This window comes from Aphelocoma coerulescens, assembly GCF_041296385.1.
Source record: "Aphelocoma coerulescens isolate FSJ_1873_10779 chromosome Z unlocalized genomic scaffold, UR_Acoe_1.0 ChrZ, whole genome shotgun sequence".
In the NCBI taxonomy this organism is placed as follows: domain Eukaryota; kingdom Metazoa; phylum Chordata; class Aves; order Passeriformes; family Corvidae; genus Aphelocoma; species Aphelocoma coerulescens.
Window position 1 is genome coordinate 11,031,531 of NW_027184085.1, and position 25,711 is coordinate 11,057,241.

Consider the following 25,711-nt stretch of genomic DNA (forward strand, 5'->3'; position numbering starts at 1 on the left):
TACACGGTGGTCATGTAATATTCTCTCTTTCAGTTTCAGCTGCACCTGTTTTACTCATGCTGTTGCTTTGGTTACTAAATAAATCCTTCATTAGCCAGTGCAGACCAGCTGGGTTTTTCTTCTTGGTTTTAGGAAGGGATTTTCCAACACTAACACCAAATTTTCTAAGTAAAAACCACTGATGACTCTTTCTATCTGTACAACAAACTCTCATTTGGCTTTTAATGCCCAACTGCTTGGACATTGTTTAAATTGTCAATTTATAAAGTCAAAACTTGCCAATGTACCTTTTCCAATAGCCACTTTTTAAGCTTCTCCCTTAGGATGATTCAAGGACAATGTTCTAGGCTTCTCAAAAATGTGTAGATTTAATTACTACTTTCAGCATCATAAATGCCAGTGTTTAACACTGAGCTCATATAAAATCAGATGCAGCCACTAAGTAATAAAATTTATCTTCAAAGGACTTTGAGTTAAAAACCACCACATGGCTGCTTTTAAGTTTTGTATCTACAAATACAATAAATTGTGGATTTTTAGAAAAAGAGTGGCTGGCATTATAGGAAAACCAAAGGCAGACGTGAGAAAGTGCTGTGCATGTTTGCTCATTTCAAAAGCACTTTTTAAATTTTGAGTGTTTCCAGATGGTCTCATTTTCTTATCTCCAGGAGAGTTCAAATGATTGCTGGTTCTTGAAATCTTTTTATTGTACTAGCATCTTCCTCCTTGTATCTGAGTGAAAATCTTCAGCAGCAAGAATTTGAACCGGTTATTTTAGTATTGCAGTTGTAGTACTGAAATCATAAGGACAAAATTATCAGCCAGAGTGCTCTTTGTAATTGAGATGTCTTTTTGTTTCTACCCAGGGGTCCTGTTCAACCAGCATCCCTAGGAAAAATGTGCAGTTTTCTTGACAGATGTTCATTGTGCAAAATGAGTCCTATGAAGCCTTCACCAAAACTTTCTTTGGTATTTTGGCAAAATTTAAAATGCTTAATGCAGTTAATCTTCTACAAGTTCAGCTTTGAAAAATCTTTACTTTACATCCGAATGTAACAAATGCTTTACTATCTGTTCCTTGTAACGTATATAAATACTCATCAACTGATTAAAAAATACATCAAGCCAGATGGCGCAAAGGAAATGTTTCCATAAAGTTGTAATTTACAAGATAACTAGTGATTAGAGCAGCATTCATGTTGTCTAAATAGAGAGTACTTGTGTGTATTCTGAGTGTGTGTAGAATAAATGTTGAATACTCTTGGTAGGTTTACACCCTCTTGTTATGACCAAAGACCCATGCAGAGAGAATCAAATAATGACTGGTAATTTTAGAACTGTGACTGTGAGGCAGAGCCGTAGGGTCAGTGAGGGAGAAAAGTAGATTCCAGGAACTAGTAGTCACATAAACTCAGAAAAGGTGTGTGAGCAGCTGGGAAATAGAGGAAAAAATCTAGAAGTATTTGGCAGCAGCCATCTCTGAGCCTCTATAAAAACTGTTGTAAGGGAGATAAAGCTGCATTTCCAAGTTACCTTGCTCCTGAGAAATCAGCCAAGTGCATTGCACTCTCTGTGCTGCTCCTGGCAGAGGTGGCACACCCTGCTTGTGCTGGATGGTTTTTCCTCCTGATGGCAGCCAGGAGGTTGTGATTGTGGGGAATGCCAGAAGGTTTTTAAGTCTAGCACAGATGTCAATACCTTCCATAGTACCTTCTACTCAGGGAGAAAGAAGTACCGATAAACATTTGTAGATTGAACACATAGACACCTCTGGGCTGTCCTTCTCCCTGATTCATCCAAGCACCAAGCCAGGATGGAAGCATGTCTAATTAGTTTGCTAAAGTTATCTTTGAAAACATGGAAGAATAAAATCCAAGTCAAGTCCTAGACAGCACTCTGTCTCACCATCTTGCTGTGAACTGCCTTGCATAGGTGACTGTGATAATGGGAGAAAATTCTGGAAGATGTTTTTTGGAGGGGATGTAGTTGCCCGTAATGGGGGAAGTTCAGAAGTGAGACTCAGCATCAGAGCACTCCACAGCACTGCCACCTTTCTGTGTTGACCTGTAATCCAGGTGCCTCTGCTGACTGCAAGGCAGAGAGCTTGAGAGTATTATCCTGTGAAATGTCCCCAAAAGGCTAAAACAAGCCAAATATGGATTGGTTTTTTGGGGGGTTAATTCTGCACTGGATCATATCTGTGAAATCATATCACTTCTGTATCATATCATATCTCTTCTGTATTGTAAAATGGTATTATTGCTATATCATTTCTGTGGGATGGCTTTTAAAGCAATTTCACTGGCAAGCACTTTACCATCTATGCAAACATATAAATCTGCTGCAAAAGAGCTTCTATTGAAACAGAAATCTATTCATAGGGGATCTGCAAAGAATTTTTAAAGTAAATCTACACTGCAGACCACATTCTTAATTAAAACTGGCATAATAATTTGAATGGTTGGGACAAAGGCCAAAGGTTTAGGACATTACCCTGCATAATAGAGATTGATGAGCATTTTAGCATTAAACACAATATTGTTCCTAAGGTTAGCCAGTTATTTAAAGATTTGTTGCTGTCCAGTTGAATAAGTACCTTTTCATAAGTACTGATTGCATTTTAGAGTTCATTAATGAGCTACAAGTGTGTAAGAACTACTGCTATGTACTAATATAGCACCAAACATAAGACTGCATGCACAGAACTAAGTAAAGATCACAGAATCACAGAATATTCTGTGTTGGAAGGGACCCACATGAATCATCAAGTGAATGGCCCATATGGAGATCAAACCCACAACCTCGGCATTATTAGCACTATGCTCTAAGCGACTGAACTCATCTCAGGGTTGAGAAGTACAATATTTAACCATGAGACAGAGAGCAAGGTGATTCTAGAATGTCTCCTGGTTTTTAAAACCAGTATTTGTAGCTGTCAGAGTGAATTCAAACAGAGCAGAAACCTGACCAGTAGTCAGGGACTGTCATAAAACTCTGAAAAAATGATAATTTTACCATGAGCCTTGTACCTCCATAGCATGCTCATGTTTCTGCCTGTTAGTGTATTTTTTTTCCTCCCTGAAAACTAGATTGGGGAAGAAGACAGGGGATTTGAAACTTCACTGTTGAAGGCAAAAAGAGCTAAAACAACACCAGAAATACAAAGCAGAGCTGGAAAGGTTATGTGCATGACTCTTTTCCTAAGGATGCTGGTATGGGAAAGGAGAACTCCCTATCCAAACCTTGCTGGCTGCAGAGTGAAGCGGCAGCTTGGTGCATTTCCCTGCATGCCCAGACATGCAGGAGCAGTGAGCCTGACAAAAACCATCTTGACAAACCTGGCAAGAGAATGGTTCCCCAAAACGCTTCTGTATCTGGGAGGAGAAGGAAAGATAGTGTGAAAAAGTGCTTGCATCACTTGTTAGTTTGATGCACTCATGTCTCACTGAGGCCCACTTACTTCTGCATTGCCGTATTTATTTTTTCTAAAGGTTAACAGGCTAACATCTTGCAAATGTTAGCTTTGATCTGGCTGGAAGAAGCTTTCCTTTCCCCTTGAATCCATTTACATCATAACTCCAAGCCAGAACAATGATATCTGTCTGCCTCAGAGCCTCAGGCTTTGAGCAGCAGCAGCGTGTGGCAGGTGACCCTCAGATCATTTTCCCATGCAGCTGCAGAACTGGCTACACAACACAGCCTCCCAAAAATCTGCCTCCCACAGCTCCTGGGGGCAGTGGGATGCCCACAGCAATAAGCTATGCCAGTGAAGCCAGGATTAGACCTTCAGGGCTCCAATGACTTCCCCAGGGAGGAGCGATGGAAAAGGATTAGCAGCTAAATTATCGCCGATTGCAAATTAAGATGGAAGTTGGGAACAAATCTTAATGGAGAAACTCAGCTGATGACTGGTAATAAAAATACATCCAGCAGCCTAAAAAGATGGCCCTGGTGTGGTCCAGAAACCTCCAAACAACAGGGATGCATCCATGACAGGGGGCCCTTGGCTGCAGCAGAGGAATGAGAAGAGCTGCACAGTGTATCAGTGTTTTCACATGCAGACAGTAAATCAAGATCTCTGCCTGGTTTACAAGGCACCTTTGGAAGGAAAAAAAAAAATCTCTTTTTGCTCTTGTTGAGGTACAACAAATGACATCTGAGCTTTCCATATTTATCACAGAATATGTCACACTGATGACTCAGCCATCTGCATCAAGGGGCCCTACTTTGGTATGTTTGGCCTTTTCTCACTAAGTGTTTTCCCTAATATTTATTTAGACATCAGCTTAATTCTCTTTGCCAAGGGATAAAACAATGGTTTTAATTAACAGCTATTTACTACACAGTTAAGCCCTTCAGAAAGAAAATTTTAAAAACCCAGCCCAACTAACAAAAAAATCCTTAAAAGATTGCCCCCTAAACTAAAACTATTCTCATTGTTCATAGCTTGTAAAGGAGCAGCAAAATACAAATTGTGTGTTTCTGCAAAACAAATGCATGAGCAGGAGACACTTAAGCTTTTACTGGCCTTAATGGTCAGAACACACCTGTGGCTGAAACCCAGCAAGGTGATCTCCCACTGCTCACAGCAGGAGAGCAAGACCAGGCACTGCGCCAAAGCAAACAAAGCACTCCTTATCCTGGAAGCATGGTCCCACTCTGAAATACAGCTCTGCAAAAAAACCCAAAAACCAAACAATCCCATAACCAAAATTAGGACTTTCCCTCTTCTTTAAATCGAATGGGTTCTGTTTCCCTCTCTGCAAACTCAGCCTGGAACTGGAGAACTAACTTGGCTCTTCACCATCAGTCATAAACATCCTGCAGCCAGAACCAAAGCATTACTTACATCTGCACGACCCCAAGGTTATAAACTGGCCTCAGGTATGAATGTCATGTTTGACTATGTGTTTGTGCATCATTATTAACACAAGACTAATACAAAGTGCTAAGGGTTTCTGACATCCTGTGTCATGACAGGAGTTATTTCTGATGTCTTGCAAGGCCACATTGCTCTTAGCTGTACTACTGCATCAGAAGTAAAACTTCAGTAAGTGATTTTTATGAAGGTGTGCTTCAAGCAGACAGTAGCAAGGACTTCACTGTGCCATTAACATCAGGAAATCCAGTGTAGAATATGGAGGACCAAGACTGTTTAAGGAAGAAGATGATATTTTTATCACTTTGCATTGGCATGTTTGTATTGGAAAGATAATGTTGCACAGAAATTACTATAAAATTTTAAAATACATAGGCAGATAAAACTAGTTCAAAGTAGACTTTTTACTATGTCTCTTTAGCACAACTGACAATAATAAAAAATATCAAGATTCCTAATTCTGCTTCACCTGCCAGTTTCTCTTCCACAGGAAGAGATCTTTCTTGGTCTGGGTGCATGGCCAGCTCAGGGTCCAATAGGTTACTCCAGTTAGGAGTAAAGCATCTTTGATGCAGTTTGGTTTATTTACAAAAATGTAAGAAGCCCTGCTGCTTTGAGCACAGGATAAATCAAACAGCTGGACACAGCTTCTTTAACACAGCTCTTTGAGCCAGCACCTTTTTGCAAGGCTTCTCCTCTGCCAGTTCTCCACAGAGCAATTCTTCACTTCATGCTCCTCACTTCATGCCATTGAATAAATCTCAAAAATCTGACAGAATTGGCCAAAGTGGCCAATGAGTGGTGGCACAGCAACTCCCTGCCCCACTATGAGACAGACTGCTTGGACTGCCACAGCTCAGCAGTGAGGATTTGGTGATGGCCACACTGAGATAACTTGGTTATTAATGCAACATGTACCTTCTCCTAGCAGGCCCAGGGAGACATTCAGGAGGCTTGGGAAATACAAATCAGTGGGTGCTTCTCACTAAACAACATTGTTCTGCAAGTGTGGCTGCCTAAGTGGCCCCTCAGTGGCAGCCCAATAGTTAAACTAATTGAACAAAAGCTAATATAGACACATGAAATACATTGTCAACAACTTTTAAACTCAGCCATACCTAAAAGGACTGAAAATCCTGCTATAAAGGCTTTCAAAAATCTCACACAGTTGAAGAGATGCTGTTAAAGGATGCAATGTTTAAGTGTTTGTGGACGTTGGCCTTGGCTAGATAACAGGTGCCCATCAAGGCCACTCTGTCACTCTCCTCCTCAACAGCACAGGGGCAGAACATATAATGAAAGGCTCATGGGCTGGGATAACGACAGGGAGAGATCACTCACCAGCTACCACCACAGGTGAAACAGACTTGACTCACAGATGTTAATTTAACTTACTGCCAATTAAATCAGAGTAGGATAATGAGAAGTAAGAATTAATCTTTAAAAGGCCTTCCCCACGTGCACCCTGCTTTTCCCAGGCTCAGCTTCAGGGTTTCCCTACCTCCCCTCCCCCAGTGGCATGAGGGGACAGGGAATGGAGGATGCAAGCAGTTCATCACATGTTGTCCCTGCTGTTCCTTTTTCAGCATGGGGAGGACTCCTCACACTCTTCCCCTGCTCCAGTGTGGGGTTCTTTCCAGTGAGACAGTCATCCATGGACTTCTCCAAGGTGAGTCCTTCCCAGAGACTGCAGTTCTTCATTAAATGCTCCAGCATGGGTCCCCCCCAGAGGGTGCAGTCCCTCAGGAAGGCTGCTCCAATGTTGGTCCTTTATGGGCTCACAAGTCCTGCCAGCAAACCTGCTCCAGTGTGGGCTTCTCTCTCCACAGGCCACAGGTCCTACCAGAAGCCTGCTCCAGCACAGGCTTCCCATGGGCTCACAGCCTCCTTCGTGCATCCCCCTGCTCCAGTGTGGGGTTATCTGTGGGCTGCAGGGGGATCTCTGCTCCCCTGTGGACCTCCAGGGGCTGCAAGGACACAGCCAGCCAGCATGTCTTTTCCTCCACCTGTCCATGGAAAGAGTTAATCCTTTTATCCTCACTTCAATTCAGGTGTATTAAAGAATTCCTTTTCAGTCCTATGATTAAATTTACTTTTTTTCAGCTCTAGTTTGGCACACTCAGATGTTATTTTACTGACTAAATGTAACTTTTCAAAAATAAATTTCTTGGCAGGGAACAGCCATTTACAATGCTCCTCTGACAAATGCAAAGATGTCAGTCAAGTTTTCCCTTAGTGCGCTGCAGCTGGGGACACATTTGCCTTCTGAGGCTGGAAGGCAGCAAGTTGTATATTAATAACTGAGAGGGAAAACTTTCAAGGAGGAGAACGATGTCCATCAGCCTAGACAGAATATTAATGCCCGCAACCAGAACAAGGAGGGCTATTATTACTTTAATAAGATCCAAAGACTATAAAAAAAGTTTATATTCAGTCATTTCCTGCTGCCTAAATCATTCCGGGTCCCTGGTAATTGTGTGTCAGCTGTTTCTAGCATTCATTATTGCCTGCAGAACTCCAGAAGTTTGCCATATTCATGCAGCCTCTACTTAATACCAAGCTATTGAGTAACGGTTTTATTATTACTGTATTTCATTTCACTAACTTGCCCTTTTTATCATCATTTCTGCCAGACAGCTATTCAGCTGCAATTTGAATCATGAAAAGGACCATTGCTTTCAGAACAACATTAGGTAGATAGATTTTCATGGAAAATTAGAGAAAGTACTGGATTCTACACCTGAGAGAGATAATGGGCGGATTATGGACAAAGCGGATCACCTGCATTAAATCTAAATACAAATGAGAAGTAAGTAAGTAAAATATGCTGGAGAAGTATGGGGGAGTAACCAATCAGCTCACCTATGTGTGGCTGAAGCTTTGAAGAGAACAGCAGGAACGCACCAGGAATCCAAAATCACTTTCTGAGCGATGGCTGTTTTTAGATTACGAGTCAGAACACGGTATTTGCTTTTCAGCAGTTGCCCTCAATCACTGCTTACTCACAGCCCAGGCAGCATATGATGGTATTTGAGACTCTGCCAGCCCATCCAAAGCACAGCCTAGGGAACTACAGGCCTGAGGAGCATCAGAACACGTTTGATGGTCATAGACTGCATTCTCTGGGTTTGCTCACCTTACTTAGACCTTCCTGCTGTGGCAAACAGGTCCGATCCAATGCAACTGTACTTTAAATCATCCTGTAAGGCTTCTACAGGCAACCTCAAAACACAGCTGGTTTGGATTGTGGTTTTTTCTTCCGTCTTTTTGTTTTCCCTCAGAAGTGTTCAATAGTTGGAGTTGGCTGTGTGTGTTATTTACGGCATTTCAGCTCGCTGCACATTAGAGGTGGTTCCCAGGATTTATCTCTTTTTCAGCAGCACAGAAGATGGAGAGTGACTTTCCCTGCACCTGTGGTTCCAATTTTCACCTCATCTGCTCTGACTGGGGACTGCCAGTTGAGAGGGGCACCCTCAAACAATCTGCTCCTGTTGTTTCCGCCTGCATCCCCACGGGGTGGTTTGGATCAACGAGCTGATCTGATGGACAGCTAATCCACAAAAGCAAAATACCAATTTCCATAAAATCAGCTGGCAACAGTGTGAGGGCACTGCTGGGCAGTGATTAGCAGGGCTCCCTCTGGCAGCTCCCTGCATTTGCTGCACATCAGGTGTAACCCAATCCCACACCTGCTGGAAGAACAGACTGTCGTTCTGCTGTCACTTGTGCAGGCACCATCACAGCAAAGGGCTGAATCTACAGGAGATATGCTGCACTAGAAAACACCTTTTGGGATTATCACCCTGCTTTTCCTTTGACACAGTTTTTGTTTGTAAAAAAAATGCTGTGCTGGAGGATTTTACTTACTCTAAATAATAATAATAATAATAATAATAATTATTATTATTATTATTATTATTATTACAGGACAACTTCCAGAACTGCCATGCTCTGTATTGGCAGGGAAGTGAGAGACCTTGTACTTTGAGAACTGTTTAAGTCATCTGTAGTACTCCTTGTCTGGCTTTCAAATATTCCCACCACCTCCTGCAACAGGAAAAACTAAGTACAGCTGGCAGGTATGAAACTAGCCTTTTCCAAAGTTAAATAAGCAGCCATCAGAAAAGCAACAAATATTTTCTAATGGCGAATCCACAGTGGAAAGTTTGGGATGGGAAACTGGAAAATACAGGAATTGGCTTGTAGGGAATAAACTGGGTTTATGTGTATAGTGAACTCAAGGAGGGTGGTGAGGAACATCTTGTTTTGATTTATGAACTGGGGTCAGAGAGTGGAAATATCTTCTTGCATCACCAAAATGTGAAGAAATGTGCACTTATACCCTCTACATAAAATTAGCATCTCTGTCATCGCATTCACGCATAAACGTACTTTTAATGTCTCTAAATTAATGTCTCTAAAACAAAAGGAGTCCCACTGATTGCAAAGTGAGCCCAAGGAGTTCTGACTTTTAAAAATCTGAAGACTTGAAGATTTACACTCTATTAGCAAAACCTAATTCTAGCAGTGTTAGCTGGTTTTAGTTGGAAATTTTCCTCATATAGGAATAAAAATAAGGTTTTAAAGTGGCCTTTCAGAATTTGTAGAAGTATCAGTTGGTTTCCAAGAAATTCAATGGTTCAATAGACTGAATTTTGGCTCCTACAATATAATGAAAATTTTATTTCAGGGCCCAGAAACAGACAATATGCAAGACTTAAAAAAAAAAAAAGTTGGATTAAGAGAAAACTGGGATACCTGACTTGACTATAAATGAGCAGATTTGCGTTCTCCTACCCTGATGTCCTTACTAATGACACAGGGCATCTAATCTGTGTTCTGTCCACCCACCTGCTTAGAAAACCAGTAAATAATTTTGACGGTATTTGACAAAAAATTATTTCAGAAGTTGCTAGATTCCAAGAGGCAGTCTGGAGGCTGCATGGCCAGGCCATGCCAAGTCACGAGCATTTACTTGGTCCCCCAGGAACCAAGACACAGAGTTTGAGGTGTCCAGCAAGTCAGCAGCAGTGACAAACCCATAAACTGCTAGTATAGCACATGATGTAGGAACAGGGAGGAGATAGATGGAGACTGAAGATGCTCTGGCATGACCAAGGGCAGGAAATGCCAGAAGAAAGGACAAAATTGAGTGGTATGGCTGGACAAGCCAAGGCCACAGGAAATCAGTCTTCCTAGATCTTTTCACAAAGTAAATTTACAAATGCATTTCCTAGGCATGTGTTATCAGCCTGCTTTAAGCATCCAGGGATAATATTAAGGTAAGTGCCTATTTCATTTTACTGGGTTGCTGAAATGAAAAACAGGGAAACCAAATGCTTGCTGGAAGCAGAATAAAAAGCTGCAATATAGCGCCAGTGTTTACTGCTCTACGGGGCTCCACAGCAGCCAAGCCATGGCAGCACTGAGCATCCACTGCCCATCCAAACACTTGCCAAGATAACAGCAGTCCTCTATTAACCTTTTCTCAGCCTCCACAGCAAGCTTAAAGCTTGACCCCAGTCAAACTTGCCTCCCAAGCAGAGGGAGTCCTCTGGGGCTCAGAACTGTGTGTAAATCTCTACCATGTTCTTCTAACACAGGCTGAACAACCCCATTGCTCCTGCCTTGGTACTCAACATCGTGGTGCCCTCCTCATAGAACTGTCTCTCCAGTTCAAGTATCAACTCTCCTTGTCTTCTGTGTCTACTCCTCTCCAAGTTAACTCTATTACCCCACCAAGTTCTGCCATCCTGCAAGTGCTGGCAAAAAGCTTTTGTCATGTTGACTTTATTACAAAACAAGAACAAGGATGTGAGACCCTAGGAAGGGTTTTGCCCCTTCCACTCCCCTCCCCCCCACCCCGATCACCCTGGAAGAGAATGTATAGTTCTGTACACAGCATGCTCTTCTCAGACTCAGCTTAAGTTCACTACTCAAATCTCCTTCCTGTCCCAGAAAATGAAGTCCTTCACACAATTACTTTTTTAAATAGAGTTTTATGCAAAACTTAGCTCTTTGTGAAGGAGCACCGAGCCGTAAATACTGCATGAGATCTCCAGGTAGTTTAGAATGAAGGTGACCTCTGCTGTGACAAAATTATTCCATTGGAAGAAATCCTCACCAGAGAGTATTCTGCTACCTCTGGAAAAAGTTATGCTTCCGTGCTTTGAGCACAAATGGAAAAAGCTTTAGCAGGAGCAAAAGATCAGGAGGGCAAGCTGGCTGCAAGCACCTTAATAAAGTACATGTTTGCATTCCATTATGCTGCACATCAATAGCTGAACCTTTTCAATAGTGAATACAGTCTTAAATCAAAGCCAAGTGGTCAAAGTACAATTGCTGGTCTTTAGCAGGTGTGGGTGAGGCAGAGGCACACCTTGTGGTACAATGTGACCCACAGCTCTTGCTGTGTGGGGCTTCAAGAACAAAGCTGGCACAGTCTTGTAACATTCAGGGCGTTTTAGTGTTGTGATTTGCACTAAATCAACATATTTGTTTGTTCTGCCTTTGACCAGGGGCTAGCAATTTGTAGGGTCTTGAAGAAAGGGGAATTTTAAAATTTGTACTCCCCAAGTTAGTGTGGTCACCTCTCAGTCCATCTCAAACACGCATCTGGTTTGAGAAACACCCCCTTGTGGCAATTTCAAGAAGTTGCTTAGGGTGACAATGCAAGAACAACTTTTGCCTTGGACACGAAGAAAGTACATTGCTAAGACAGAAATCAACAGTGTTAATAACCCCCATCACTACAGATACTCAGCAGACAGGTCCCCTTTAACTTCCCACAGCCATCCCACTTCACTGCACTGAACTTTCCTCCCTCCTGCACCGGTGGCACCTCTCCAAAAGTACAGCGAGATCAAAACTGCAGAGCTTCCCCATAACAGTCTGCAAAACCCAGGATATAACCAGAAAAGCCTTGTCACTGCAGATTGTCAAGTCTGCTGTGATTTAGTGCATCACTTGCAAAGTGAACCTTAAACATACATTCTCATTTCAGGACAACTCTGTCAAAGTATATTTTTATTAACACTCTTCAAAAAACCTGTTAGAGAGAAGTAACAGTATGTGACAAAAAAAAAGAAGGAAAAAAAGAAGGTAAAAACCTGTAGAGCTGCTAGCTTGCATTCAGTGTTAAAACTTGGAGGTATAAACAGAAGCCTGGAGTAAAAATAGGAAGTATATTTCCAATCCTTCAGTGCAGAAAACCAGCAACAATGGTATTTACTCTACATTAGAAGTGTTCCCATGTTCAATTCCAGATATATGCTTTTCTTCTATATATATTTCTGATAACTTATGTATAAATAAGATGTCCAACATCTGTTCTTTAATACAAATATGTGATCTTCATGACTGAAATATTACAACAGTTTGATCAAAAGTATAGAAAAATCATTTTAATATCTTTTTTTTTTAATGGCAGCATTTAAAAAACCCCATCCTTGAACCCAAATGACCTTAGAATGACAAGTATTTCTTCACCGTAATAATACACTGCTCATTCAACATGCAAAGTATTATTGCATACATGAGTCACATGAATTACAACTAAGTCTGAAGGAAATGTGCCATACAGCCCATTCTAGCAAGTGCCAGCTGTAAAGATCATATGTATCACAGAAGAAAGCATAAGTACTAGTGTATTTTTAAATAAAACACTACAAACTCAAGTATTGTCCTCGCACTAAGACTTTAAGGCAATTAAGAGCTGGGAAGCTTCAGTTTGGCACAGCTGCATCAAGCTCTCCCCATTTCCCAGTTACAAGAATTTATTTTTAGAGGGCTGCTGATGAATTGTTGCTATACATTAATACAACTCAGTATGAAGTGATAAGTTAGTAACGAGTTTAATATCCCCAGTTTCACCGAGCTGATCAAATTTAAGCAACAGTTTATCCACCAGCTAAGTTTTCCAGCATGGATTTTTGAATTATTATGAGAACCTCTCAGTGTAACTGATTTTATGACTTGAATCTGTTCTTGGGGTATTACACAATTTAAGGGTTCAAAACAGATCTGACAGTCAAATAATATTCAGCTTTATAGAGGATAATTATTTGCAGTAAAAATACTTTGTATAAACATACACACAGTAGATCCAAGTCAACAGGCATTTCGTTATGGCTTTTTTCACTGAGGTACTGTTGTAACATCCAGCAACAGGACACAAGTGTTCTATGGTATAAACACCACATTCATAAGCTCTACCACCAACTCATGACAAGTGGCAACAGCCTGCAAATCCTGCTTCACTGCAGGATTACAGGAAAAGAGTCATCCCTGCTATGTGGAGAGTCTCAGTGCAAGCTACGGAAAGCCTTAAAGGCAACTGGCATCAATGGGGGAAAGTTAAAATGAAAGTCTCACTCCACTTAAAGGAGAAAAAAATACTCGTGGCAAATTGAAATCTCATTCCTCAAAATTAAGAGCAAACAATATTCCAAGGCAGCAAGGGCATGTAGCACAGCAGCCATACATTAAGACTTGAAATGTGTCATTAAGCTCTTGCATCTGACCTTTGAGTTAAGTGCATGCACAGGCTCACAGCAACCAACCTGTGACGGTGACACCACACAGACCAACAGTGACAAAGGGGAGGGGGCAAGCACATGCCTTCTGCTGATCCAACAGCAGACAGAAAACCCCTGGTGACCACGAATGTATTATTCAACTGTCAAAAGCTGATCTGTGAACGCACAGTTGGTTGCTTCTTTCACTGCTTACTTTACGTGGGGGGGAAATGCAAATCACAGCAGTCCATTCCCAGTACTCTTAGCATAAGGGGAAAGAGATGTTCTATTAAGATAGCATGATTGTTGCCATATGCATTTATCATTCCACCTTTATAGCAGGAATTTTATTTGCTGTTTTTTAACAGTGGCCATATCATTACTCAAGCCAGGATTCCCATTTTTATTACACCTATGCTAAAAATATGTTTCTGCACTAAATATTGTTGGAGTGAAATGGAAGTTCAAAACATGCTCAGTTAATTACAAGTAGTTCTTTCCAATCAAGCTTTTTTAACCCCACAAACTCATTGAACATGTTGCAGATGCTCGAGTGCCTTATATGAAGATACAGCACAACATTTAAAACTCAGTGCTTAGCCATATACAATCCATACTGTAATCTATACACGTTATAACATATCCCCACTTAGATCAACAAATTCATCATCCCTCTTGACCAAGTCATCTTCATCTTCCAAGTCTTTCCAGGTGCTAGTGGGTAAAGCTGGTTTGACAGACTGTCTCTGAAGTAAAGCAAATGGAAACAAGGATGACAAACGGGCGGAATTTCTCAGCATGGGAACAGAATGTACATCTCCAGACACAGCCTGACTGTGCTCTTCATCCATTTTCACCTGCAGGCTTTGCACTTCCTCCATCAAGTCCAGAATCTTGGCAGCTGTAGCTATTGTTCCACCTCCATGAAGCTGGGCCTCAGGAATCCATCGTAGGTAACGCTGTGCCCAGACTTTGATTTCGGGGCCATCGATGCGTGGTAACAGAAGACCATGGTAGTCAACAGGTTTGCTATGCCAGCTATCATAAAACTCCCTTAAGTTATTAGGGGGCTCATCTGAAGAATTTATGAACTTGCCAATTCTCTTACCCAGAATGTTTTTAATTAAATGATCTGTTTCCTCCCTGAAAAATCCTCTCTTCGTGGAAGGCTTTGCCTGTGTCAGTGGCAATGAAAGTTGCCGTTGATGCTTTAAGAGGAAAGAAAAGAAAAATACTCAGATAAACATTGATGGGACTTCCAAAAGCAGCTTTAAGAGGAAGAAAAAGTTGTATTCAGAAACTATTTGCAAGCATGAACCAAATACTTGAACTATATAGCAAAGCAGTGGCTGTGTTCAAACTGTTGTTTTTCAATACATCAAATACTTCACAGAGTGTACTTACTGCTAGCTACCTTCCCTGCACTAACCAAAAGTAACACTGATAAAGAAACTTTCTTTGAAAATGCCAAATCCTTTGCTTACGTTCAAGTATTACAAATGTCCATGTTTAGTTTAAGCTAGTTAGAAATCAGAGAGCACTTGAATTATAGGTTTTTATCCAGTGGTCCCTCACGCCATCTCAGATTAATGCTGCAGATCATACTGGCAGTGTCTCACTTGGGAGTGCTTTGTACAGGACAGAATTTAACCAATAAATGACAACTGAAAGAGGCTACTCCAAACAAACATTTTTCCCTGAATTAGTGCTACTTTCCAGCAATGAAGTGGTCCATCCATAATCTTCCATACCCCAGACAGTTTTTTGCTGTTGTTGGTCCCCCTCCCACTCCAAGTGCAGACACACACTCCAGTTACATTCAGACATAATTAGGGAGGCAATTACAAACCTGCTATGTATTTCAATTATGTACTCCATGGAACAACTAAATGAACTCCCTTCAAACATGTCAGTGCAACTCACCTGAATGTTAAATCTCATGACTTACCACTATACTTGCACAGAAGTATGAAGAAAAAGAATCCCTAGCTTCATGGCTATGAATAGTTACTGTAAAACAGTTATTTTCAACTAAGGTGGATGCAAATTTGGTTCTTAAAACCCAGGTGGATCTGAGGTACACATGCATTTTGTCAATTGAAAAAAGTCTGCACCAATACTTTCACTGTGAGTACATTTGAAATAAGAGGTGTGCAAAAATTTCTAGAATTGAAAAAATAGTTTGGTTTAGCAGCACGTATCTTACTTTGAATCGTGCAGTCTTCCGTTGACTTTTATCTGGTTTTGGTTTCTCTGCATAAAGCGGGTTGTTCAGAAAAGCCTGGGCCTTGGGGTCAAACTGCACAGACCAGTCCCACACAGTAAGGAATCTGAAAGGACCACCTTGTGTCTTGAGGCTTTCCCCACTCTGCCAAAACAAACAGGTCACATTTAATACTGCTAGAAGGGAATTCTGACCAAGTCAAGGTGAAATTAAGAAACTGGCTTTTCAGAAAAAAGGCCACAGAGTTGCAACACTTGTGATTTCTGTGTGTTCAAAAACCAAACAAAAACAGTGCAATTAAGACTTTCACAGATTAAAATAAGGTTAAATAATCTCAGGAAAAAAATGGTTTTGAAACTTGGGCAGGAGACAGACACCTGGATTCTTCAAACACAGGGGGAATGTTAGGATTCCAAACGACAAAAGTTAACCACAGTCATGCAGTGCTACTGGCCTAGATGTTGTGATCAATGATTTATTTGTATGAAAGACAAGTTATTTTCACTTTTTCCTTTAGTCTCTGTGCAGCCCTGCAGAGGATACTCCCATTGCTCCCAGCTTCTTAGGCTAGAGAAGAGCATGAACCAAATACAAATCAACATTCAGGAGATGCTGATTTTGGAACACAACAGAATATACGATACAAGAATTTTGTAGATAACTTATTCTGCAGGACAGCTGGATAGTCCTAATAGGTTAGGGAGCTCCAATTTCACTGAAGAGTATTAAAACATTAAACTACAACCACATATTACAGGTTATGTATTCCTTCTGTTATCATGAACTCCTAAGTCCTGAACTTGACTCCTTATGGCCAAAATTCCACTTGTTCACCCTTCAAGGCACTTCAATGAGTAAGGAAAAAGGCGCTGTTGGGAATTAGCTTTTTTTGAGTGTTCCTTGTTTGTTGGTCAAACTCATTCTCCAACACAATGCGTCCAAGAAATACCAAACCCTTACCTTATTAGTGTCTCTTTGATGTTGAGAGTTGAAGAAGAAAGTGCTAAAAATAGGCACATAGAGGCTGTCTGATAAGACAGTTAAGTAAGTTTCTGTGAACTCGAATGCTGGAGGATACTGTTGTACCAGCTGCCAAACACAATTTAGCAGAAGCAGAAAAACAGGAGCCTAAGTAAGTAAAATATTTCGTCAGTTTCAAAAAAAGTTAAAATTCTTCCACCATGCAGACTTATTTATTTTATAGTATTTAGTGTCTCCAAATACAAATCTTAAGGCAAGAAGCCTGATGAACTACAGAACTGCTGCATATATACTTGGCTGAACTCTGAAAAAGTATTATCTGAGCTACCCTTGGCCAACTGTTGACAGAAGAGGTGAGCACTTTCTACTCTGAATTTGAAAGTTGCCACCATGCAGCATTTTAAGGGTGGCAAAGCAAAACTAGTTTATAACAATTCTTCATCAGAATTAGTCAGTTTACATCTACTATTTCAATTCTGTATAGCAATCTGATCTAGTCCCAAAGCAAGACTATTATTTATACTATGTATAAAGCTGATCTCTAGATGTGACAGGAATAAGGCAATTAACCTGAGTTATTTCTATGGATGCTACTACCATTCAACACAGTTTTCAAGGGCACAAGATATACGACTTCCAAAGGACTCCAAGACTGGGAAATTTTACATTTGTCCTCCTCAATAATAAAGCCACTGCTGACCTCTGAACAGCAAAAACAGTGTCACTGTACAAACATCAACCCATAGAACAAAACACAAAAGATCCTCAGAGTAACTGGATCTTCTGGACTAACAGCTAAATCCCTCCTTGTGCTGAGTAAGCTTGTAAATAGTAAGTAAAGAAAGCAATTTAAAAAAATCATACCTCCTCTTTTTCACTTTTGTGTAAGTGGTTACAGCGATCCAAAAAGCCATGTCCTCCAATCACCCACTCCTTCTGAATAAGGCTCTGAAACCCTGACTTTGTTCTGCTGTATGAATCCATCATCACTTGAACCAGACTTGAGATTACACAGCACAGATCAGTAGCACTCTCTTCTACAAGGGAGAGTAGAAACAATATTCTTTACTGAGTCGTTCCTCAAACTTTGTGTAGGAAAGCAAAGCATTGCCATGTTCACATAAACAAAATTGTATTTCAGGATCAGAGCAGCACAGAAATTTTTGCAAGTCATAGAGAAGTTAATCCATGATTTCAAATATAAGGTTACTTACACATTTATCCTAGGAAAATACTTTGACAATAAAACCTGCAAGCCCCAACCTTTACCACTACAACTTGCCTGTGCCCTTCAGTCTCCCACAAAGCACACCCTGCCCTTCAGCCCCTTACCCTTCCTATCCTCCATGCCTTCTTTCACAAGGTGTGAAACTGCCTCCTCATGCAACATATATTCTTCACCTTTCCAAAAGGTGCCTCCAGAAAACACCTCTTTCCTGTGCTAGGTTTCTCAAATGGCAATATAGGGAAATACCCAACTAAATTTCCAATCCAAGAGTCACTTAATGGTTAACATTAGGTTTGGTTTTCCATGTGATTACTTGGTCTAGAAAAATAAACTGCTCAACATGTTTACAGTAAGCATATTCTTCCACGTATTTTTAATAAAGAGGCTACAGAATATCCAGCATATATCTAGAAAATATAAAGGTTATTTTGCAAAGTTTTCTTATTACTGGTCCTTTGTGTAGTTATGGCTCCCCTTCCCCTTAAAGGGCAGCAAAGGGTCTAGGAGACCCTAAATAAAATAAACTGGGCAACAGGAATGTTACCTCTTCTTTATGCATGACTCTCCTGACAATTTATCAGCAGCTTTCTCATTCATATCCTATCTTAGCCTGGAACTGTGCTTACTATATTTTTTTAACTACAGGAAGCATTGCCAGGAGTGTGAGAGATTTAGGTGCTTTACTCTTACTAGTACAGTATGAATTTTAGCAAGTCTCTACTGTAATTATAAACTTACAGCTTAAGCTACTTCAAAATTCATTTTAAAAAATAAATATATAGGACTATCTCATTAAATACGTACCTATGAGGAGAACATTTGTATGCTGTATTTCCAGACACTCAGCAACTTCTATTGCTTTCTTCAAGACTCTCCTGTTTGGTACAGGAAAAGTTAAGTGAAGTTTCTTATATTAGTTTCCCCTAGACAGGGCTAGAATGCCATACTTGAAACTTGACTAGTTCTTTAAAACACAAAATCCATGCTCAGTTTGTGTAAATGAAGAACCATTTAGCTTCAAGAACATTTTATTTGGCCATTAACCATGCATTTTCAGTTGCTATGATACAGTATTTTGGATCAACAGCAGCCATCACACCCTGAAGTGTTAAAATTGCTAAGAACCAGATCTTTATCCTGGAAAGAGTCAACATCACCACATTTATGTTCTAATGTACTACATACTACATTTCTTCCAAAATCTGGTTTTAAGAGGCAGATAGAAGGATGACCAATCACCTCTTTTAAACACTCAGAGAAAATTTATTCAGAGAACATTATTACACAAGGAAGACTGAGTAGACTTACAGATCACATAAAATCAGATGTAACACTGTTGGTTTCTAGATCTAAATCTTCATGAAGTTAATTATTTTTTGCAAAAGCCTGCACACAAATTAGGATTTTTGCAATAGCTTAGGCAACTAATAGAAGCTGACAGTTTATTTCTTAAGTGTGGAGTTGTCAGATGCTTTGTTCTATCATCTAGAATATGTGAGAAGGCATTCCTACTAACTGCAAGAGCCAAGAACAGGCTGATCCAGGAACCAACTGGATCCAAGTATGGAAATGACCAGTCTCAAAACAACCTAAGGATAGCAACCTGGCCTGGCTTTTACTTTCAACTACTTGTGATCTTGGTTATGCCAATGAATTTCTCAACATGTGGTCTTCACTAGAACCTTCAATAAACACATACATTTAAATTCTGGATTAACGAGTTAATAACTATCAATATTTATTAATTGTTATTAAGAATAGAAGGGACTGGAGCTGACTACAGAAGCACCTCATGGTAATTAGCTGATCACAGAATAAACTGACAGGCAAAAAAGCTAGCACAAAGTAACACTGAAAACAAAATTCCTCAGCATTCCACTACAACAAGCCTTAAGTTAGCCAACACCATTCCAACACTTACTCACTCTGGACTGCTGGAAGAAGAAAAGAGAACTTAAGGAACAATCAGGACAGGAGGGGGACAAAACTGAGAAGAAATGTCATTTTATCAATCTTTGGTGGGCTAACATCTCAAATACTGCACTTCATCTCATCCTAAAGGACATTACAGAAGTAGAGAGCACAGAGAAGAATGGCAAGGCCAGTAAGAGAAACAGAATAGTTTCATGCAAGAAACAAATAGGATTCTTGAGCTTGGAAAGAAGGTGACAGTGAAGGACAGAAATTATCTGGATCTATAGTTTTAAAAGGCTTTCTGGAAGAGTTATAATTGGAATGATCTGCTAGTTCTCACATCCTTTAAAGTGGAAGGCTTAACACAAGCCTGCACTGTTAGAAACATTGTCTCAAGTTGCAGAAATAAGATATATAAATGGAACCATAAGCCCGTCTTAATTTTTTTCCTACTGGCAGTAAAGAATGTCATTCAATTTCAAGAAACTAGCTAGAAAACCCACTACAAATGCATTTACCAACAATTTGAAAACACAGAAAGCTGAAGATAGAGCAAACCTGATTATTTCTAGCCAGTTTGTGCTCTCCAGTAATGAAAACCATTTCACATCAGTTGCCCAGAAGTCTGTACTGTTATCTGCAAAAAGAAGAGGAAAAACAAAAAATTGATTTGCTCACACATACATACATAGTAATAATTAGCAGCCATCCATTGTATTCCCCTTCAGCTATGAACTGGTACAAAACAACCAATACTAAGGAGTCAGCAAATCTCAATCACTGTTAAAGCTGACACCTTATAACTAAATAAGGAAGTGAAGTAGTCCTACAAACACCAGCAGGTTTATAGTACCACAGCCTTTTAGAAAAAGTATGTTGAATGTTCATGGCAATCAAACCAGGTAAATAAATCTGTTGACAAAATGTAAAAGAAATAAAAAAGTTTAAGCAGAGATGATGATCTACATAAAGCTTAACATAAAGAGGCTGGATTTTGAAAATCATTACCATCGCAGCCAGAAACATCAATGGGTTTTAGAAGTAGGTTATAAAAATGTGTGGAATTTAAGAGCTACCTGAAAAATGTTTTAAACAGTTTTGCTGCAACTAAAAAAAAGACATTAAAATACAGAAACAGGGAGGCCAAGTTCAATACCACAAAGTCATTAAACTCTTATGTATTTCACTAGGACTTTTGTAGGTTTTTTGAAATGCCACCTAAGTCTCCATTGCTTTTATTTTTATCAAAGCCAGTCAACAGACATTGGAAAGCTTTCACAAGCTGATACGGTAAATTAAAACCAGAACAGATTACATTTCCTGCATGAGACAAACCTTGAAGCACAAGGCCTACAAACAGCTCTACTAGTGAGAAACCAGATACATACACTTCCCTCCTCCCCCACCCTTTCAATGATACCTTCGGTTCCATATGTTTCTGTGTAACTGCTCACCTCCCCAGTCTCTTTCCATACACTTCTGGTGTTCAATTCCAGCACATATACACACACACACTTCTGTCTCTGCTGCATCTTTCACCTATGCCTCAAATGCATGAGCATATACATGTTTTGTTCCTGTAGCTGTTCTGCCTCCATACCTCTGCCCCTCATTTGGCTCTTTACTCATTTAAATTCCTCTCCCAATTTCTTTCACCCAGGCCATAGAAACTAGTTCTTCACAAAAGCACTAGAATGCATCTTCAAAACTCTGTTCCATTAGATGTAGTTTTCACCAAATCCTACTGCACTCACAGTTAAGAATTTCTGCCTAATATCAGATCTAAACCCACCCATTCCCCCCTGTCCTATCATTTCATGCTCTTGTCTGGAGCTCCTCTCCAGTTCTCTTGTAGCCCCTTCAGGCACTGAAAGGTGCTATAAGGTCTCCCTTGAAGCCTTCTCTTCTTCAGGCTGAACAACCCCACTCTCTCAGCCTTTCCTCATAGCAGAGGTCCTCCATCCCTCTGATCATCTTGGTGCCTCCTCTGTACTGGCTCCAGCAGGTCCCTGTCCCTGCTGTGCTGGGACCCCAGAGCTGGATGCCGTGCTCCAGGTGGGTCTCAGCAGAGCGGAGCAGAGGGGCAGAATCCCCTCCCTCCCCTGCTGCCCACGGGGCTCTGGATGCAGCCCAGGACACGTTTGGCTCTCTGGGCTGTGAGTGCCATGGCCAGGACAAGCTGCCTATACCATATTAACTAGCCATGTACAGGACAAAAGTAACCGTTAATGTGTTCAGACTTTAAAAGATGGTAATAAGGTAGTAAATTTCTGTAAGATCTTATTACTTCTGCAAAAGGTTACCTGAACATTTTTCTCAGACTGCAAGTGCATAGTGCTATACTCAGTAAGGTACAGTCTACTATCAAACCTTATTTAAAAAGCTCAAAGAACAAAACACTTACTGGATTGCAGTTTTAACATATTCTCCTTTCCATGAACATAAGACAGTGAATGATACAATTACATCATCAAAATACACAGTATTTCCTGAGACAGGTTAAATGACTTAAATTCAAGCTTTGGCCTTTTTCCTACTGAGGGTGAGTTACCAGAAACCACATAAAACGATAAGTAACTATATTTAGCTCTTAAGATTCACTGTGGATTTGACAGTGTATTCTAGACAAAATCCTCGGTGTGAAACTCTAATATCTCATATTAAAAATGGAGTGGATCTTTTTTCATCTCAAGAGATGAGGTCGAAGTGTTTCATGACAACAAAATAGTTGGAAAGTCTCAGAAGAAAGGAGTCTGAAAGCCTAGAGCATACTTTCACGTGGCTCCCATTTTATTGCTTTCTAAAGGACAGAATTTAAGTAGCTTCATGTTTTGAGATGTGACTAGTGGGTAACAACACCTAGTGCAAAAATTAATTAGCATTTAGTCTGCACTCTTGACAGAGCATAAAGGCTTTTTAAAAGGTTGACCACAGTAGACTGAAAAATCTTCCCCACAAACTTCACACCAGCTAGTGTGTGTTCCAACTAACACTTAAGACTCCACTCCCTTTAAGAGTAATTTTCAGATACTGTGACAGCTTAGCAAGCAATGGTTAAGTCAAAGAACTACAAACCTTCATTCAGACATAAGCAGAGTCTTCAGTTATGTATTTTAAAATCTGCTTTTAACCACCTTCAAAATCAAGACACCAATCAAGAAAATTACTGCACTCATGAGACACAGCACATCATCATGCTTTGCTTTAAAGTCTGACTTACCTATCAAAAACAGCTGTTTAAATCTTGTGTATGCAGTCTGGATATCTTGCAGAGATGGAAGGCTGCTTGACAAGTCATCCATCTTCAGGAGCTCATAGGGAGGTTTGCTAATTGTCTTATAGATTCTAAATCAAACCATCAAGAGATTAAAGCCTTCTGCTTCACAAGTCAAATAATGCACCAACTATTATCACTGAAGACAAAATTAACAGGCACGATTTGTGAACGAGCTGTAATACCAGAAGATAGACACTCTAGAAAGCTAGTGGCCTCCATGCATTTTTAAGTACTGGCTGGAAGCTTGCCTACAGGCTTATAACAAGATTTGAAGCTTTTAACCATTACACCAATAAAATTGTATTTGTGCCTCAGTTATGAATATTGCAAGCAGTACTTGATTTTTACTACTGTTTTCTTCACTAGATACACCAAAATCACTTTACTAGGGGGCTGCTAGAGGTGTATCCAGAACAAAGAGATGGATAGAAACACCCAAACCTCCCAGCAGAAGCTTAAAATTTCTCTCGACTTTTGCCAACCAGATTCTGATACCTAGCTGCCAGGTCTTCTAATGAAATGCATGAGTAAAGGAAATTATCTGGATTCAAACAAGACAATAAATCTTGCACTTCCCGATATATCTACTATTTTTTTCCCTTGAAGGAGAGGAAAAAATACCAGGCCAGATAACACTTTGGTTTGGACATCTCCTCTTATTCAGGTTCCAGAGCTCAGATGAACATGAACTTGGTACCTACGTCTGCTGTCACTCTGGCCTCTTATGGTCAAGACCTGGGAAAAGTTGCTCTAGCTCATACTTCAAAAGTGAGGCCTTGTGGGCACTTTTCCAGGCAGGACAGAGTGCTTTGCTTCCTGCAGGCTGTAGCACAGAAACCTGCTTTAGGTGAGAACTACAGGGGTCCAGATCAGAAACACAGGTTACCAGACCTCCTGAAGATGCATCAGATCAGAGGTGAGGGAAAGCAATCGCTGGCCAAATACAAATACTTCTTCCAAATGAAGCAGTAAAGACCTTGTGCTGAAAGATCAGACTCTGAACAGCTTTTTAAAAAAGATAAACTGCTAATTGTAAACATCTGCTCTGTGCCTGAGTTCAGACTATTATTATAATGGCACTTTAACACACCCTGATGGCCAATTCATAGATACATTTCAGACTCCAGTGATCAAGCACCAGTACTGCACAGCAAAGAAAACCAGCAATACTGCCCCAAGTTCAAACAGCCACAGAGAAGGCATCAAAATATCAGAGGATGCCTTGTTACAGCTTACTGCTAGTTCTATTTACTTTCACATCATGAAATAGTATTAAAGACAGTTCTAAATCATGTAATTTTCCCCATTTCAGGGTAAAAATATTAGAGAATCTGCAGGAAAGGCCACAAGCTCTTCCTGTGCAAGTGTAAGTAATTTTATAAACAAAAGCAGTTTTAAGAGCCCAGTCAAGCTGTTTTGTTAGTTCTGTGTGATTAAAAGGCTCTTCATCTATGAGGAGCAAGGAGCCCATGTTCAGTGCACAGATTATACATATGAGTCTGATCTAACAGGTGGCTGCTGAGAGAGAAGTTCTGTCCAGGACACACAACAGGTTAAAAAAAAGCCAAAATTAAAGGGCAAAAAGTCATTGCCACAACATTCAGACAGCTGTGCTCCTTCCTTTAAGTTAAACTTGTAATTTTTCAAACTGCTGCACTAATTCAGCTTACTACCCCAACTGAAAAAGTGCAGTCTCCCTTCACATCTGAAAGCTGCAGTAGTGAACTGCTTAGGCTGTCTCAGACATTTTAGATCACCTTATCTCAAATTATTTAAGAACATGAACCTAGCTCTCAGAAGATGGCAGAGTCTTAAAAGCTCAGTTTGCAAATCCACATTTAGAGATGGAGTCTAGATTTCTCTTACTTGCTAAACAATTAAGCCCATTAAACCCTACAGGGCTTTGCTGCTGCTTTACCTAAATGACACACCACAGTTTGTACAGATTCCTCAGACAGATATCTATATGTATTTCCACAGAAAAAGCCTTCAGTGAGGTTCCAGTCCTGCACAAGCGACTGGTGCCATTAGGTCAAGGGCTTAAACACATTCCACTACAGAAAACTACTTTCAGATACAGAAGTTGTTTCCTGATGTGTGAAAGCTTAAAAGATATAGCATATATGGAAAAAGAGAAGCAAGGTCCATACCAAGCAAAGTGTTGTGGACAGAATAGCTATTACTGACCCATCCAAGAAGGCTTTTTGCGTTTGTGAAGTGCTGTCATCTTGTTCTTTGGGAAACGCAGACATTTTGAGGAGAGCAGCACCATTATGGCAAGACCAACACCAAATCTGCAGAAAGACATTTACCAGGTGAGAAAAATTAGTAAATTGTCCTATACAAGGTATTTGATTATGTGACTCAGTGATTTCAAAATTTCTCTGTGCTTTTGCTTCATTGAATTTTTAGTGTATTTAATAACACCATCAATAGAAGCAAACTCCTACACCTGCACCAAAATTACATGGCTGAGTACACTATGTTACCACTTGCAAGTTTTTACACAGGCACAGGGAAATATAAAATGTCAGATTATGTCAAAACACTACTTTCTCAACTTCCCTCACAGGTAAAAAAAAATTGATCAAAAAGTCTATGGCCAAAATATGTCGGCATATATGCCACAGTAAGACAAGTAACATATATATATATATATATATATATATATAAAATCCATCACTTTCTCTAC

At 40.2% G+C, this 25,711-nt stretch overlaps 1 protein-coding gene and 1 long non-coding RNA gene across 3 annotated transcripts in view; one reads left to right on the plus strand and one right to left on the minus strand.

Annotated features, from left to right (window-relative positions):
• Positions 1 to 6,366: 6,366 nt before the first annotated feature.
• Positions 6,367 to 8,776, plus strand: LOC138103099 (uncharacterized). Its single transcript, XR_011147659.1, has 3 exons — positions 6,367 to 6,548; positions 6,709 to 6,930; positions 7,513 to 8,776. It is a non-coding gene; the product is annotated as an uncharacterized lncRNA (long non-coding RNA).
• A 3,112-nt stretch (positions 8,777 to 11,888) lies between these two features.
• The window catches only part of MTMR12 (myotubularin related protein 12), a 33,311-nt gene continuing 19,488 nt past the window's right edge, over positions 11,889 to 25,711 (minus strand). For both annotated transcript variants that reach the window (XM_069001110.1, XM_069001111.1), the window contains exons 9-16: positions 25,207 to 25,313; positions 22,963 to 23,087; positions 20,301 to 20,379; positions 18,633 to 18,703; positions 17,465 to 17,637; positions 16,580 to 16,747; positions 15,602 to 15,763; positions 11,889 to 14,603 (exon numbers count right to left, since the gene is read on the minus strand). In XM_069001110.1, coding sequence (XP_068857211.1) covers positions 14,028 to 14,603; positions 15,602 to 15,763; positions 16,580 to 16,747; positions 17,465 to 17,637; positions 18,633 to 18,703; positions 20,301 to 20,379; positions 22,963 to 23,087; positions 25,207 to 25,313 — 1,461 coding nt within the window. In that variant the 3' untranslated portion in view covers positions 11,889 to 14,027. The remainder of the gene's footprint in view (positions 14,604 to 15,601; positions 15,764 to 16,579; positions 16,748 to 17,464; positions 17,638 to 18,632; positions 18,704 to 20,300; positions 20,380 to 22,962; positions 23,088 to 25,206; positions 25,314 to 25,711) is intronic.